This window comes from Curcuma longa, chromosome 10 (assembly GCF_044706935.1).
Source record: "Curcuma longa cultivar G26 ecotype Majalengka, Jawa Barat chromosome 10, ITB_CL_G26_1.1, whole genome shotgun sequence".
Classification (NCBI taxonomy): Eukaryota; Viridiplantae; Streptophyta; class Magnoliopsida; order Zingiberales; family Zingiberaceae; genus Curcuma; species Curcuma longa.
In genome coordinates this window covers 8,301,220-8,314,874 of record NC_133870.1, presented here as the reverse complement: position 1 = coordinate 8,314,874, position 13,655 = coordinate 8,301,220, and the positions used below count along the sequence as shown (strand labels likewise).

Genomic DNA, 13,655 nt, shown 5'->3' with positions numbered 1-13,655 from the left:
TAAAGTCAAGAATAAAAACTTGACTTGAAAAATATAATATAAATTTGCGACGCCACGTCGACAGCCATCGTATTTCTCTGATTTATTTGGTACGTAAAATAGGAGATCTATGTATTAATTGTCTCGTAAAATTCAATTAAAAATCTATTATATAACAGAACAGAATTATTAAAGTTAAAGAGACAAGAGACAATATTTTTCTCCGTCATGATCAATTATAATTTAATTTACTTCCTCAGAGTCAATTCATCAAAAATCTATTATATAATAGGGTGGGATGAGACAACTTGTCATCTTGACGGATTGAAAAATATCCAACTCAATCCAATCCAACTCAAGGTGCATTTATAGATTAGGCGGGATAATTTACGGACTTATTAAAAAATTAAAAATGTATATATAGTTGAAAATTTTACATATAAATTGTGGAGTAGGTAGATTAAATCTATGAGTCTATCAAACAATAATAATAATAACATATATATATATATAATATTAAAAATTTTAAATTTGATTACGGATTAGATGAGTTAAGCCCACAAGCTCATTAAAATTCTCACTTTTGTTTTAAATTTTAAAAGAAAAAAATAAAATTTTCAACCTAGGAGCCAATTCAAATCCATCACGGATTATTTCACATGGGTCATGGGCTCGCGGGCCAATCCATCTAGACTTACTTTAAAATAGATTAATAAAATACTAACTCAATCTACTTAAATTATTTAATAGGACAGATTAATCGAACGGATCTAATTTAAATGGATAGTTCTATCCATAATTATCAAGAATTTAAATATTACCTGTGACATATTACCCTTAATAATTTGTAAATTTTACGGGGTTGGTAAGTAAGAATTCTTCTACGTAATTTCAGAATTAGTTCGATAATATACTCCCGAGGCATAGCTGAGTTGGTTACGACGTAGCAGACTTACAGAAGAGGATAAGGATTCGAATCCTGGTGAAGCCAGACAATACCTTCCTGCGTCGTGACCAACTACAGTTTTTCGATTTACCTCCTCACAAATGGTCGTGGGTGGCGAATTCCACCTTTTTGCAGAAGAATTAATTCGATAATAAGAATTAAATATTTGAATTATAAATAATAATAATAATAAATAAATAAATAATAAAAACTTGACTTTTAACCCGCTCCGCTCAACTGCGATAGCCCTTTTCACTCTTGGCGTTGTACCTCTCCAACCAGAGCGCTGAGGAAACGGACAAGGAGGCAGGTCGGGCGGCAGTGGGGCTCCTTCCCTCCTGCGGAGAGCAGCACGAAGCATCGGAGTAAAGCAACCAGGTCAGGTAGAGGGGGGGGGGGGGTGTGAATCTTTGCTCGCCGGCGGCGGCGGATTTCGTGTCCATGGGCGGAGGCGCTTCGAGGTGGAGGAGAGCGGCGAAGAGGATAGGCTTCCCCTGCGGCGCTTCCTTATCCAATCTCAACCCTCCCGGAACAGTACGCCTTCTTCCCTTTCCGCTAGGAAATTAGGTTTTGAGGTGTTCCTTCTGAAAGATTTGGATTTGGGGCCGGGAAAAGGGTGCGTTGATTTCGATTATCTCTTTTTTGTTCTCGCTTCCGTCAGAATCGGGCATGTGCTGCAATGCTTGTGGAAAAATCTTCTATTTTTTTTTCCCTTTTCCTCCTGTCAAACTTTCTTTCGTGACGTTTCATTTATCTTTGACTTCCTGAGAATACAATTTAATTACGCTCGAATTCCACAGATTGTCGTAATCGGCCTACCTAAATCGTTTGTTTTACAGGAATTCTTAGGCATTGTTGCCTTATCCTTCCACATTCTTGTTCTTCCTCTTTTCCTCCTTTCCTGTGGTATTTTCTCTCTCGAGTTCATAACTTATTTACTCATTATAGCAAAAACAAATCAAGAAAAAAAAACCCTGCAAACTGCCATCCCCTTCAAATTTACACAATGATCTGTTAATTTAAAAAAAAAAACTTTTTTTGATCACTTTCCCCTCTTCATCTTGGTTCCTCCGTCTGATATTCCTGCATGGATTCAGATCTCAAGCTCAGCCATTGATTCAAAACCGGAGGATGAAGAAGGAAAACAGGGGGAAACAGGCTTGCGAGGTGCCCATGACAAGGTACTGCCACTGTTCTTTTCTCCTTTTTTCTTCTGCAGTTTTTTTGTTGTGGTCCACCATTGCCTTTGTTTATTCAATTCCACCATAACTCGAAAGCATTAATCAGATATACAAGCATGCACTAGTACTTTTTTTCCTTTTAAATTTTATTGTGGCTCAGCATTGCCTGATTTATGCAACTACTCGAATCAGATACGCAACCACAGATCATAGACTTCACCTTCTTCACCATGATTACACTCTTTCTTTTCCTTTTCTTCAGTGATTTCCCACTTGGTTTGTTCATTCAAGTTGAAAACTGTTCTTGGGACAAGTTTTAAAGCTATGGTAGGGATAAAAAGGAACATGAATAGAAGGAAAAAGAGAAAGAAAAAGAAAAAGGAATGAAAAGAACCGAGATGGTAGTAGCCTTTAGTTGTATTCTATTACAGGAGTAGATAATTTTTCTCTAGCATCTTCATCTTCTTCCATGAAAGATTGGATAATGGTTGAGCAGTTGAAGATTAAGGCTTTGTCAGCCTACACAGAGTAGAAGAATGAATTTACCCCTGCTTGTGGATGCTTGAATGCCTCACCGGTGATCCTGCACGACCGATGATCGATACCGATGTTAGTAATGCCCCTCGCCTGTGTCGGCAGTTGCCTCTGATGCAAGCAGCTCAGCGCATAGCGGCGCACTGGAAGGGAAGGCAAATTGGACTAAAATGAATAGGTTGCATGGATTTTCTTATCCTTCCTACTGAAAAATTGTGCAGATAAATGGCGGAGAGCTCCTGCATCTCAGTGCTAATAGTCATCGTCGATCATTACTTGTCTTTCACAGTCGACTAAAGGCTAAAGCACTAGTTTAAAGATCTGGACAAGAACATGTTGTGCCCTTTATTCTTCAGGCTCCTTCCGACATCATCACGAGGGCATTTTGAAAGAGTGTGGTCCTGTTGTTGGAACCACAAACCTGAACCTGAAGGGTACTATAGCTTCCAAATACATCTCCAGAAATTCTGAAAGTCTAGTGAACTCTAGCGCGCGCGCACACACACACATTTCCGATCAGAGTTCAATCCAACTTCTACTATCTTCCTACAACACTCTAATGACACATTTCTTTTTGTGCCTTAATTGCAGAGATTATGTGCCATTTGCTTAGAGCCTCTTAGCGGTGTTGATGGGCACACAGATTTTGCGAGCAGCCAAAAGATCTTCACTGCCCAGTGCACGCATGCCTTTCACTTTCCCTGCATTGCATCCAACGTCCGGCACGGCAGTGTGGCGTGCCCAATCTGTCGAGCACAATGGTCGCAGCTCCCTCGGGAGTTAACCATACCCTCCTCCATCAACAACTCTGATCCCATCCTTCGCATCTTGGATGACTCGATTGCAACCTCCCGCTTCAACCGTCAATCCTTCCTTCGTACCACTCGCTACGATGATGACGACCCTGTCGAACTTGAAGCTACTGCCGAAGCCAACAACCGTCGCCTCGCCTTACCATCATCCCTGGTCTATTGCAAACAGGTAGATCATAGTGCATTGGAAGAAATTTTCTGAAATTAGTGTTGCCTAATAACTTGATTACTCCTTTATAGCTGAGCTTCCGAGACAGACGACTACACCGAGCAGGCAGAAGAGGACTTACCTATCTGTGAAACTCTCTTATCAACAGGCAACTGATATTGTTCTTGTCGCAAGTCCAAATGGTCCTCACCTGAGACTGCTCAAGCAATCCATTGCACTTGTGGTATTCTCCCTGCGACCGATAGACAGATTAGCAATTGTCACCTACTCGACCACCGCCACTCGCGCACTCCCTCTCCGCCGGATGTCTCCTCAAGGGAAGCAGGCAGCGCTGCAAGTCATCGATCGCATATTCTACCTTGGTGAAGCTGAACCTTCTGAAGGTCTCCGCAAGGGTCTCAAAGTGTTGGAGGACAGGGCACATCAAAATTCACTTGCATACATCCTCCATCTTTCAGATAGCCCAACCCAAAGCTACATATGCAGGGATCTGCAGTTCCCAATTCCAATTCACAGATTCCATATTGGTTTTGGATTTGGAATGTCGAATGGGTTGGCCATGCACGAGTTCGAGGTGTTCTTAGCTAGGTTGCTCGGTGGCACGATAAGAGAGACCCGACTTAGGATAGGAGCTGAGGGTGAATGGATATTGTTGGGCGACCTGAGAGGCGGGGAAGAGAAGAGGATTCCAGTCGACATGGCAGACGACTGTGAGTTACTTTCTATCAGTTACAGCTATGTCGAAGGAGGAGCAGAACAAAGGCTAAGCACAGGCCAAGTGCTGGTTGGTAGAGAGAAGAAGAATGACCAAAATGATGGTCAGTCTGCAGGGAGTGATCTCAGCATCAACACAGGAGGTAGTGACTCCATCCAGAGGTGGGGTTACCTCGACCCGTTCATGGCTCGAAGATGGGCGAAGCATTTGCACGGCGGATGCAAGGCATGATCGATCATGTAGAAGTTTTCGAAGACCTGTCCATGTTAATATGTGTGTTGCAGATATACAGAAAGCCTGATGAGGTTCAGCTATGGAGTCGATTGAAAGACTCATTCCAACTCTTATAGATCGCCCTGGTTTGAACATTCGAGATCTCCAGTACTCAAACTGAAATTTATTTGTTATCTTTCTTGGCTTCCATGAACGATAAAATTGTAGACAAGCAACTCATGAAAGTTCATGAGCACTTGGGTATGGATTAGCAAAATTTGAATTGTTGCCAAGGCATGAAATTCCACAACAATGATCACAAGCTCAGAGGAAACTCTGGAAAAGTTGACAAAATCTAGTGCATTCAAATAAAACGAAATTGTGTGATTAGGATAAACTAGATCCTAGCAATAAACAGAGAAATCAAACACAAGCATAATTGAGCATGATTGTGTTCTGAAGGCATGTGTTTAACTAGTTAAGCATTGGAAGAGAAAAACTTTGTTTCAGCCTGTTCATAAATCTATGGATGCTCCAAAATCATGGTCCCTCATTCGATAGTGGAAAAAAGAAGAAGAAGGAACTGAGTTATGAGAAACTTAACTTCATTGAGCTTCTGAAGGAGTTTTGGCATCGATGGAGAGCGCATGTAATCCTTGCTGCAGCTCCTCTTGCAGCAGATCATAAATAAGATCATTGAGCTTGTTGCAGTCTCACCACAATCCTCATTTTTCTCCCACCAATGCCATCACCATGGATTTCAGAACTATCTTTCTGATCAGCAACAAGACTAACGGATGGACTCCCACTGCCATTGCTCCTCGAGAGCGATTCCCCGCTGATTTCCTCGGTTTTTTCTTGATGAAAAATTGAATCTTTCTCTACTTTTCCTGTACCTCTCATATCAGATTCTGTAGCCTTGGCATCTTCTATATATAGCTGGAGGGCTTTCTGCTGCATGAGATTTAACATGTTGAGGAATCCATTGTTCCGGGAGGGAGTCAGGCTCTGGCGGAGGCCAAGGAGTTGAACAAAGTCCGGCGGCACTCGGGCAATCACGGTGGCAGGGGAACCGGAAAGGCCCAAGACGAGGAGGGCGGCGAGGCCCTTGGTGAGGGCGGAGTCAGAATCTGCCTCAAAGCGGACGGCGGCGGGGTCGTCGGGGTCTGCGAGGGCGCGGACCCAGACCTGGGAGACGCAACCGCGGACACGGTGGGCGTCGATCTTGAACGCCGGATCGAGCGGCGGCAGCCGGGAGCCGTAGTGGAGGAGCTGCTGGTACTTGGCCTTGGGCTCGGGGACGGACTGGAAGAGGGCGATGATGTCGCGGAGCTTGGGAGGGAGGAGAGAGACGTCGAAGGAGGCGGTAGCTTCTCGATCTTCCTGCTGCTGCTGCTGCTGCTGCTGTTGTGCGCGGAGGGGGCCGGCTAAGGGGGACGATCTTGGGGAGGTTTTGGAAGGAGATGGGGGAGGAGAAGACGAGCGATCTCGAGGGGAGAAGGAAGGCGCCATTGGGGGAGAAAGCGGAGGGATTTGGGAGGATCCTGGGAGATGAAAGAAGGCGGAGAGCGGAAGAGGAGATGGAAGACGCCATGATCGATCGATCGAGCAAGAAACGGTGAACGGTGTACCGATCAGAACAGCGGCCATCCTTCGCGGATCCTAAAATCCATACCCGATATCCAACGCACGGGTTTGGGTTCTTTTGAGACGATACCGTACCCGAACTTGATTTGATCATGGACCGGGCCCGACTTAAAATTTTAGGGCATTAATTTTTACGACTTCGGTTCATCGCGCACCGCTCACCGCCAGTCCCGCCGGCCTCCATTGATTTGCCGAACGCCACCGACACCGGCGATCTTTCGTTCCCTTCTCTCGAGGTTTGCGCTTTCCTCCCTTCCCTTTCATACGGGATATTGTGTATTCCGATATTTTGTTTAGTAATAGTTATTAGTTCATCACGGATCTGAATCGGAGTGTTAAGTTTTCCATGGTCGGCTTGGAGTGTTGCGGTATGCTTTCTCTGCTATTCTGCAAGTTTAGATCGCCCTTTTTTATCCACTTTTTGTTCTTTTAAGTTGTTTGTTAAAAAATGAAGAGGAAAAAGGTCAAATTTTTTCTTGGGTATACTTCACATTGCCATTTTCTCTCTCTTTGTTACTCGCTTAGGGGATCACAGTATGGTAAATTTTACCTCTTGTTTGGAACCATAAAATCATGCGGAATTATAATTATAATTCTGTTGTTTTAGTTTTTCCCCATGTGTTTGAAAGAGGAAAAGATGAAGGAATTACTCTTATACATTGTGTGTCTGATAATTTTATGAAAAATCATGAAAGAAAAAGTTGCTATACAGTGCCAATAAATTATTATTCAAATCCTATGAGATAAGGAAATAACCTATGATTTCAAAAATTTTAGGAAGAAATGAGTACTGCTGAGTACAAATAGATGAGCACTTTAGCTTATGGCTTTAAAATTTTTGCTTACAATATCACAAAGGAAGAGTGTAGCATTGATCAGTATACATTGTTCCTATAGTCCGAAATAGTGCCAGAGTAAATCATATATACTTTGGGATATATCAGCACTACTTGGGTTCAAGGAGAGCTGAGATCCTACTGAGTATACCCAAAGGATGATAATTCTTAGTTAGCAAATGATGATGTCCTTCCAAGCCTCTGCTACTACATTGCATTCCTAGATTAGGTGTGTTGTTTTGTCTCTTATGTAACAGAAAGGATTTGTTGCTGTTTGATATATGCCCTTCTTAATCGTTAAAATTATTTAGGAGGACAATCAAGTGGAGGAAGCCCATAAAAATATTTTAGTCACAAGAAGTTCAATAATCATAGGATTCTGGTATTTATTTCCTCGGCAATTGGAAGAAGTTCTGAATGTTGAGGCCAGAGAGCCCAAACCATCAAGAAGGATCAAACAGTGTGGTCAGACTGTTCAATAGTATAAGGTCACTGTTTTGGAGGGTATTTGAGATGATATTGTGAGTTTGAAACCTTTATGTGATATTAATTTTGAATATACTACCCATTCGACCATCAAGCTATCATTTTGGATGATTGCAAGTAATCAATGCCATTGTTCACTGGTCAAGTTATTTTGAGTTTTATCTTCCAACTTGGTGGTTCCTTGGTAGCAGGTTCTTTCAGTTTCTTAGCATCTGTTGAATTGAAATTATCATACATAGGAAATATTACACTCGAGCAGGATTTGGTTCCAAATAAGCTGGTAGACCATCAGTTTTTACTAATTACTGATACAGGATTATCTTTCCTAGTCTCAATATTTGTGCCACGGCAGTAGCAAATATTAGAGATTTTACCTGAGATTATCTTAACAATGCATTTGGAAACAAATTTTATGAATCCTTATTTGATGCAGTAAACAGAACAACAACAATCCTAATGATTAATGCCAATAATGAATGCCTAACCCATATCTTTTCATTTCTAGGCTATCTTTCTGAGTGAAATCTCAAGAAAGACAGGTGGCTCTTCCCCAAATGCAATGTGATTTGTTGCAACTTAAAGGATTTTGATATGGCTTCTCGGCCGAAGCTCTCTGGCTTGCAAAAGCAGGTACTAGGGCTATATAGAGGGTTTCTCCGAGCAGCTCGTCTAAAGGCACCAGAAGAGCGCTCGCAGATTGAATCCATTGTCTCAGTCGAATTTCGGAAGAATGTGGAAGCTGTGGACCGAAAAAATTTCCTTTACATTGAGTATTTGCTCCGTCGAGGCAAAAAACAGCTCGAACAACTCAAGAGTGTAGATACTATCAAATTGTCTACTTTAGAAGTTGGGCAAAAACCTCAGTAAATGTTTCTTCCTCTTCAATATTCACATTTTTTTTTATCCAACTCCTACAAGTTACTTCCATTGATCTTTTACTTTTGGAAACGTGGTGATCCATCTCCACTTGCCTATTGAGCAATTCGTCAACTCAAGTCTCAAAACACCAGATAGTCAAATCTGATGTCGAAATTTCCTGATGAATTCAATGCCTATCAAGGAACACAATGCCTGAGCAAGTTGAAAGGTTCAAACAACTGGAGTTGCTACTTCATCATTGTGCTTATGAAGTCCTGACCAATTGCTTTTTTCCTTCACCATTTAATATTCCTGTATGCTGACTGGTTGATGTGATAAAACTGTTACTAACACAGGAAATGAGAAAAATTGAAATTTGTCCATCAAATTCTGTTTCTTGCACTGTGTTTTGCTTCCTCTTTACTGAAAGTACATGATAAAACAAGGAGCTAAAATTGCACTCCAGTCAGGTCATGCTCTACTGTGAATGTAATAAAAATGATCAAGTACTAATAAAGACCTATAACACTAAACTGATAAATATTTGTTTCCATAAAGTTTCAAACCTGCTTATGTTCATAAATTCATTGTACAAGTTCATATTTGATATAGCATTAACAAAGTCAACATGGATAAATCATGCATGGTCTATAAAAATTATAAACTCAGGTGCAGTAACTATTTTCAAAACTCTCTTTATTGTATTACAATTTACAGTTGCTAGAGTGAATGCATTATATATTATTTGTTTACCATTTAACATACGATTTAGGTTCTGAAATTTTACTTCTAAAATTGTATGATTTAGTTTTTTCTGACATTCAATGCAAACAACAGGATGCAGAGATGCAATCTAGGCCAGCTATCTAGTTACAGTTGGGGAGCCAGCAATAAATTAGATGCGATCTGTATTCATGATAGGAACAACTTGTATCATTGAATGAAGAAGAGATATGTGTCATGTTAATACTGAAAAAATAGGATGGAGATGGACAGACATCAGCTAATTATGGCTACTGACTTCAAATGATGATGATATTGGAGTTGATAGGTACACTGCTATCAGATCATCCTTTTCAATTATGATGAAAGTATTAGGTGTTGGATGAAAGCAATTTGAGAATATTTTGTTTGTGGTAGTTCATATATATTTTTTAACTGCTAGGGTTTGAAATGCTCAATATGATGGAAAGATAAGTAAATAAAATATGAGAAAAGTCAAATGAAGTCTTCATCTTGACTTCCTTCACACAAGGCTGTTGTCTGACTAACTTGTGAAAGCCAGGCAATCAATCAAAGCTGCCTTTAGGGTTCCCAGAGAGTGAGAGAGAACAAACTGACAGCTACAAGTCCTTGCACTGACCACTGTCACTAGACTTTGCAGAGGGTCATTGTCAGTAATCTTAATTCTGAGCAACAAATGATGCAGGTAGGTTATCATGCTCTTCAGTCTGTAGTTGAAAATGGACACCAGAGAGATCTTCAATTCCAGTGCTTGGGCTCAGGATGCCATGTGAAGAAAAAGGAAAAGGTACAAACACTACATTCTCTTTTTACTCTTTTTTTTTTTCCTTAGTTCATGTGCCCAGTGCCCACACCATCAGAGTAGTTTAAGTGGGGTTTCTGCAAGTCTTGCAGGTCAATCCCACTCTTCATCTACATGTCCTCTTCCATGGCCCCAAGATTCTCTTGTACTCTTATTCTTCTTCCTTTTAGCGTTGCAGGTAGAAACTTTAGATCAAGACTAAAAGAAACAGCAATTCTAGTTTGTTTGAAGTGGAGGAGGAACTGAAGAACTATAGAAGTAGCAAGAATTTTTCCTTTAGCTTCATGTGCCTTCATTTGTTCAGCGACTCCCTTTGCGGTAGGTATAGCAAGCAAAAGGCAGCAGGTATTCCAATTCCACCATCATCTTCCTCCTTTTCTTCCGCCATGTGAGAGCATGAGCTGCTTCAGCGCACTGGCATGAGCTCCCAAAGCAGAATTCTTGCTCTGTTCTTGTCTTCTCTGTTTCTCTTCTTCGAGGAATCAGTGGCTCTCAGCGAAGATGGCGTGCTGCTGTTGCAGTTCAAGTATTCCGTCGTCGACCCCCTCGAGGCACTTGGCGACTGGAACTACGACGACCCCACGCCCTGCGCGTGGAGTGGAGTCATTTGCATGGGCTTCCCGGACGCCGGCGTCAGTGCAACGGCTGACGCCGACGCGGCTTCGAGAGTCGTCGGGTTGGTGCTTCCCAATTCCGAGCTCGCCGGTGGCTTGCCGCCGGAGCTCGGCCTCATCAGGCACCTCCGCCACCTCGAGCTTTCCGGCAATGCTCTTAATGGAAGTCTCCCGCCGTCCATCTTCAACTCGTCGGAGCTGCGCGTGCTGTCGTTGGCCAACAATGATTTTTCCGGCGAGATCCCCGAGCTTCCCGCTGGCCGCTTGAGCGGGCTCCGAGTGCTTAATCTTTCCGACAATGCATTGGTGGGTGCGGTGCCTGGACGGATCGCCCTGCTGCCCAACCTCACTGTCCTCGCCATTGCCAATAATTACCTCTCCGGCGAGCTCCCGCCGGGCGGGTTCGGCGATCGGGCGGAGTACGTGAACTTAAGTGCTAACTTCATTAACGGTTCTTTGCCGGCGAACCTGGGAGGGCAGAGCCTCCTGTATCTGAACTTATCGCGCAACCATATCTCCGGCTTAATCCCGCCGGAGCTGGCGTCGGGAATTCCGGCCAACTCCACCGTGGATCTGTCGTTCAATGATCTCTCCGGACAGATCCCGCAGACGGGGGTGTTCACTACGCAGAAGCCGGAGGCGTTCGCCGGGAATTCCGAACTCTGCGGGAAGCCGCTGGAGAACCTCTGCACTATCCCATCCACGCTCTCCAGTCCCCCCAATTCGACGACGGGAACGCCACCGGATCGTCCTCCAGCCTTCGCGGCGATGCCGAAGAACGCTGCGGACAGGACTCCTACAGCCGGCGGCGCGCATCGGGGGCTTCGGCCCGCGATAATCGTTGCGATCGCCGTCGGAGATGTGGCCGGAATTGGATTTCTCTGCGCCATGTTTTATTACATATACTACATGAAAATGAAGAACAGAGCGGAGCAACATCAACAGCTGCAACAAGGAAACGTAGTGGCTCTTGGCATGAATAAGCAACAGCCGCCGCCGCCGCCGTCATCCGAATCCAGAGGATTTAGTTGGCTCTTCTGCTGTTTAAAGGGAAAGGACGATGAGGAAGAAGAAGACAGCGAAGAGTCCTCGACCCCCTCTGACACAGAAGCCGGGGAAGAGACAAGAAACGGAGCGGAGAAGGTCAGCAGCGGAAGAACACCACAGCAACCGGATGCGACTCTCGTCACCGTCGATGGAGAGACGCTGGAGCTGGAGACCCTTCTCAAAGCCTCGGCCTACATACTCGCCGCCTCGGGGTCGAGTATCGTCTACAAGGCTGTGCTCGCAGACGGTACAGCCCTGGCCGTCCGGCGAATCGGCGAGAGCAGCGCCATCGACAAGCTCAAGGACTTCGAGGCGCAGGTACGCAGCATCGCCAAGCTCCGCCACCCCAACCTCCTCCGCCTCCGGGGATTCTACTGGAGCGCCAATGAGAAGCTCCTGATCCATGAGTACGCCCCCAACGGCAGCTTAGCCAACGTCTCATTCGGCACCAGTAAGTTTGATATCGCATTCTTCTTGCATAGTACAAACTCAATTCACCAACGTGATCGTGTTCGACGGTTGTTCTCAGAGAAGCAGAGTTCGTCGCCGTTCCACCTGAGCTGGGAATCGCGGCTCCGGATCGCGCGGGGCCTGGCGCGAGGCCTCGCCTACCTCCACGAGAAGAAGAGCGTGCATGGCAATATGAATCCGAGAAACATCCTTCTGGACGCGGACATGGAGCCAAAGATCGCCGATTTAGGCCTCGAACGCGTCCTCTCCGGCAAAGGCGGCGGCGGATACCTGCTGGGCACGTCGTCGCGGCTGTTCGGCAGCAAGAGATCGTTGCAATCTCAGGGAAGCTTGCTGGAGCTTTCGCCGCCGCTGGTGGCCGGCGCCAGCCCGTGCGCGTCCTCCTTCGCCGCGTTGGCGGTGTACCAGGCGCCGGAGTTTCTGAAGAACCTGAAGCCCACCCCGAAGTGGGACGTGTACTCGTTCGGGGCGGTGCTGCTGGAGGTTCTGGCGGGGAGGGTGGTGTCGGAGGTGGAGGTTGAGGAGTGGAACGCCGGGGAGTTGGTGGCGGAGGAATGGCACAGGGCGGTAAGGATGGCGGATCCATCCATGAGGGCGGAGGTGGAGGGGAGGGAGGATGCGCTGATGAGCTGCTTCAGGCTCGGGTTCGCTTGCTGCGCCGCGGCGCCGCAAAGAAGGCCGGCGATGAAGGAGGCAGTTCAAGTGCTGGAGAAACTACCACCTTCTTCTTCTTCTTCCTCTTCTTTCTTTGCTTAATTTAGTTAAAGAGCATCCTCGTTTGTTCCAAAATTGTGCTTAATCTGAAAAAAAGAAATAAATATTGTCTTTCCAGTAAGAGTAATTTTTTATGATAAAATGACTAAAAAACATTAAATATTGAAATTTTAATTTTTATTAAATAAATTAATTATATCTGTTATGGTCGTGAGGAACGGGTCTCGGTTAATCGAACTATGGAGTCTGAATCGAGTCGAAAGCTTTCGAATACTTGAATCGAGTTGGTGGAGGCTAGTTTGAGCTGAATGGATGCTCTTCGTAAAACGAGTTCGATATTCAGAAATGCAGACTCCTAAAGATTGATCTGAATCCCCGAAGCGGACTCCTCAGGCAAAACCGAATCGACTCTTGGTAGAAACCCGAGTCGAATCTCCTCCGACGTTCTAGCTGAATCAACCGAGTCGAGTCGTAGGTCGAGTCGGATTCGCAAGAAAGCAGACCCCCGAGCTGAGTTAACCTATTCGGGTTTAAGTTATGCCGACTCCCCCATCCACTCGGCTCTGCTTCGGTCCGGGTACCCTTCAACTTTTGTTGCTCTTCTCCATCCAAGACCACTCCTCACACATTGTACGGCCTGAGTAATGCCTCTCTGGCACCCCTTCTACTAGTGATGGTAATACTCTGACAAATGTCTATGAGATGACCCTTCAGTTGCAAGTTAATGATGGGACATATGTTTAGAATATCCCATGTCTACTGACAAAACCCTACTGATGATTAGACGCCCCCTTTACATATGATGTGATGCGACACCTATTACTCATATATAAGATTAGCCTTTCTGCAGAAGGAGGTATGCATTCTCACCGTTTTCACCGTCTCTT

The 13,655-nt window shown here is 44.6% G+C and overlaps 2 protein-coding genes and 2 pseudogenes across 4 annotated transcripts; 3 read left to right on the top strand and 1 right to left on the bottom strand.

Moving 5' to 3' along the window:
* Positions 1–1,308: 1,308 nt before the first annotated feature.
* LOC141835801 (putative E3 ubiquitin-protein ligase EDA40) lies at positions 1,309–4,842 on the top strand (annotated as a pseudogene).
* Positions 4,843–5,065: 223 nt separating this feature from the next.
* LOC141835802 (sufE-like protein 1, chloroplastic/mitochondrial) lies at positions 5,066–6,231 on the bottom strand (annotated as a pseudogene).
* A 126-nt stretch (positions 6,232–6,357) lies between these two features.
* On the top strand, positions 6,358–8,426 carry LOC141835803 (succinate dehydrogenase assembly factor 1, mitochondrial). The gene is made up of 2 exons (XM_074723175.1): positions 6,358–6,432; positions 8,024–8,426. Exon 2 carries the CDS (start codon positions 8,110–8,112, stop codon positions 8,383–8,385), a length of 276 nt encoding a protein of 91 aa, XP_074579276.1. The 5' UTR covers positions 6,358–6,432; positions 8,024–8,109; the 3' UTR covers positions 8,386–8,426.
* A 42-nt stretch (positions 8,427–8,468) lies between these two features.
* Positions 8,469–12,853, top strand: LOC141835800 (putative LRR receptor-like serine/threonine-protein kinase At4g37250). 3 transcript variants are annotated; one of them, XM_074723173.1, is made up of 5 exons: positions 8,469–8,605; positions 9,214–9,427; positions 9,806–9,907; positions 10,101–12,034; positions 12,113–12,853. In XM_074723173.1, exons 4-5 carry the CDS (start codon positions 10,342–10,344, stop codon positions 12,808–12,810), a joined length of 2,391 nt encoding a protein of 796 aa, XP_074579274.1. In that variant the 5' UTR covers positions 8,469–8,605; positions 9,214–9,427; positions 9,806–9,907; positions 10,101–10,341; the 3' UTR covers positions 12,811–12,853. The 3 variants fall into 3 exon arrangements, with proteins under 3 accessions (XP_074579274.1, XP_074579273.1, XP_074579272.1); XM_074723172.1 differs by having other exon boundaries at positions 9,542–9,907; XM_074723171.1 differs by having other exon boundaries at positions 9,214–9,907; positions 10,093–12,034.
* Positions 12,854–13,655: the final 802 nt, after the last annotated feature.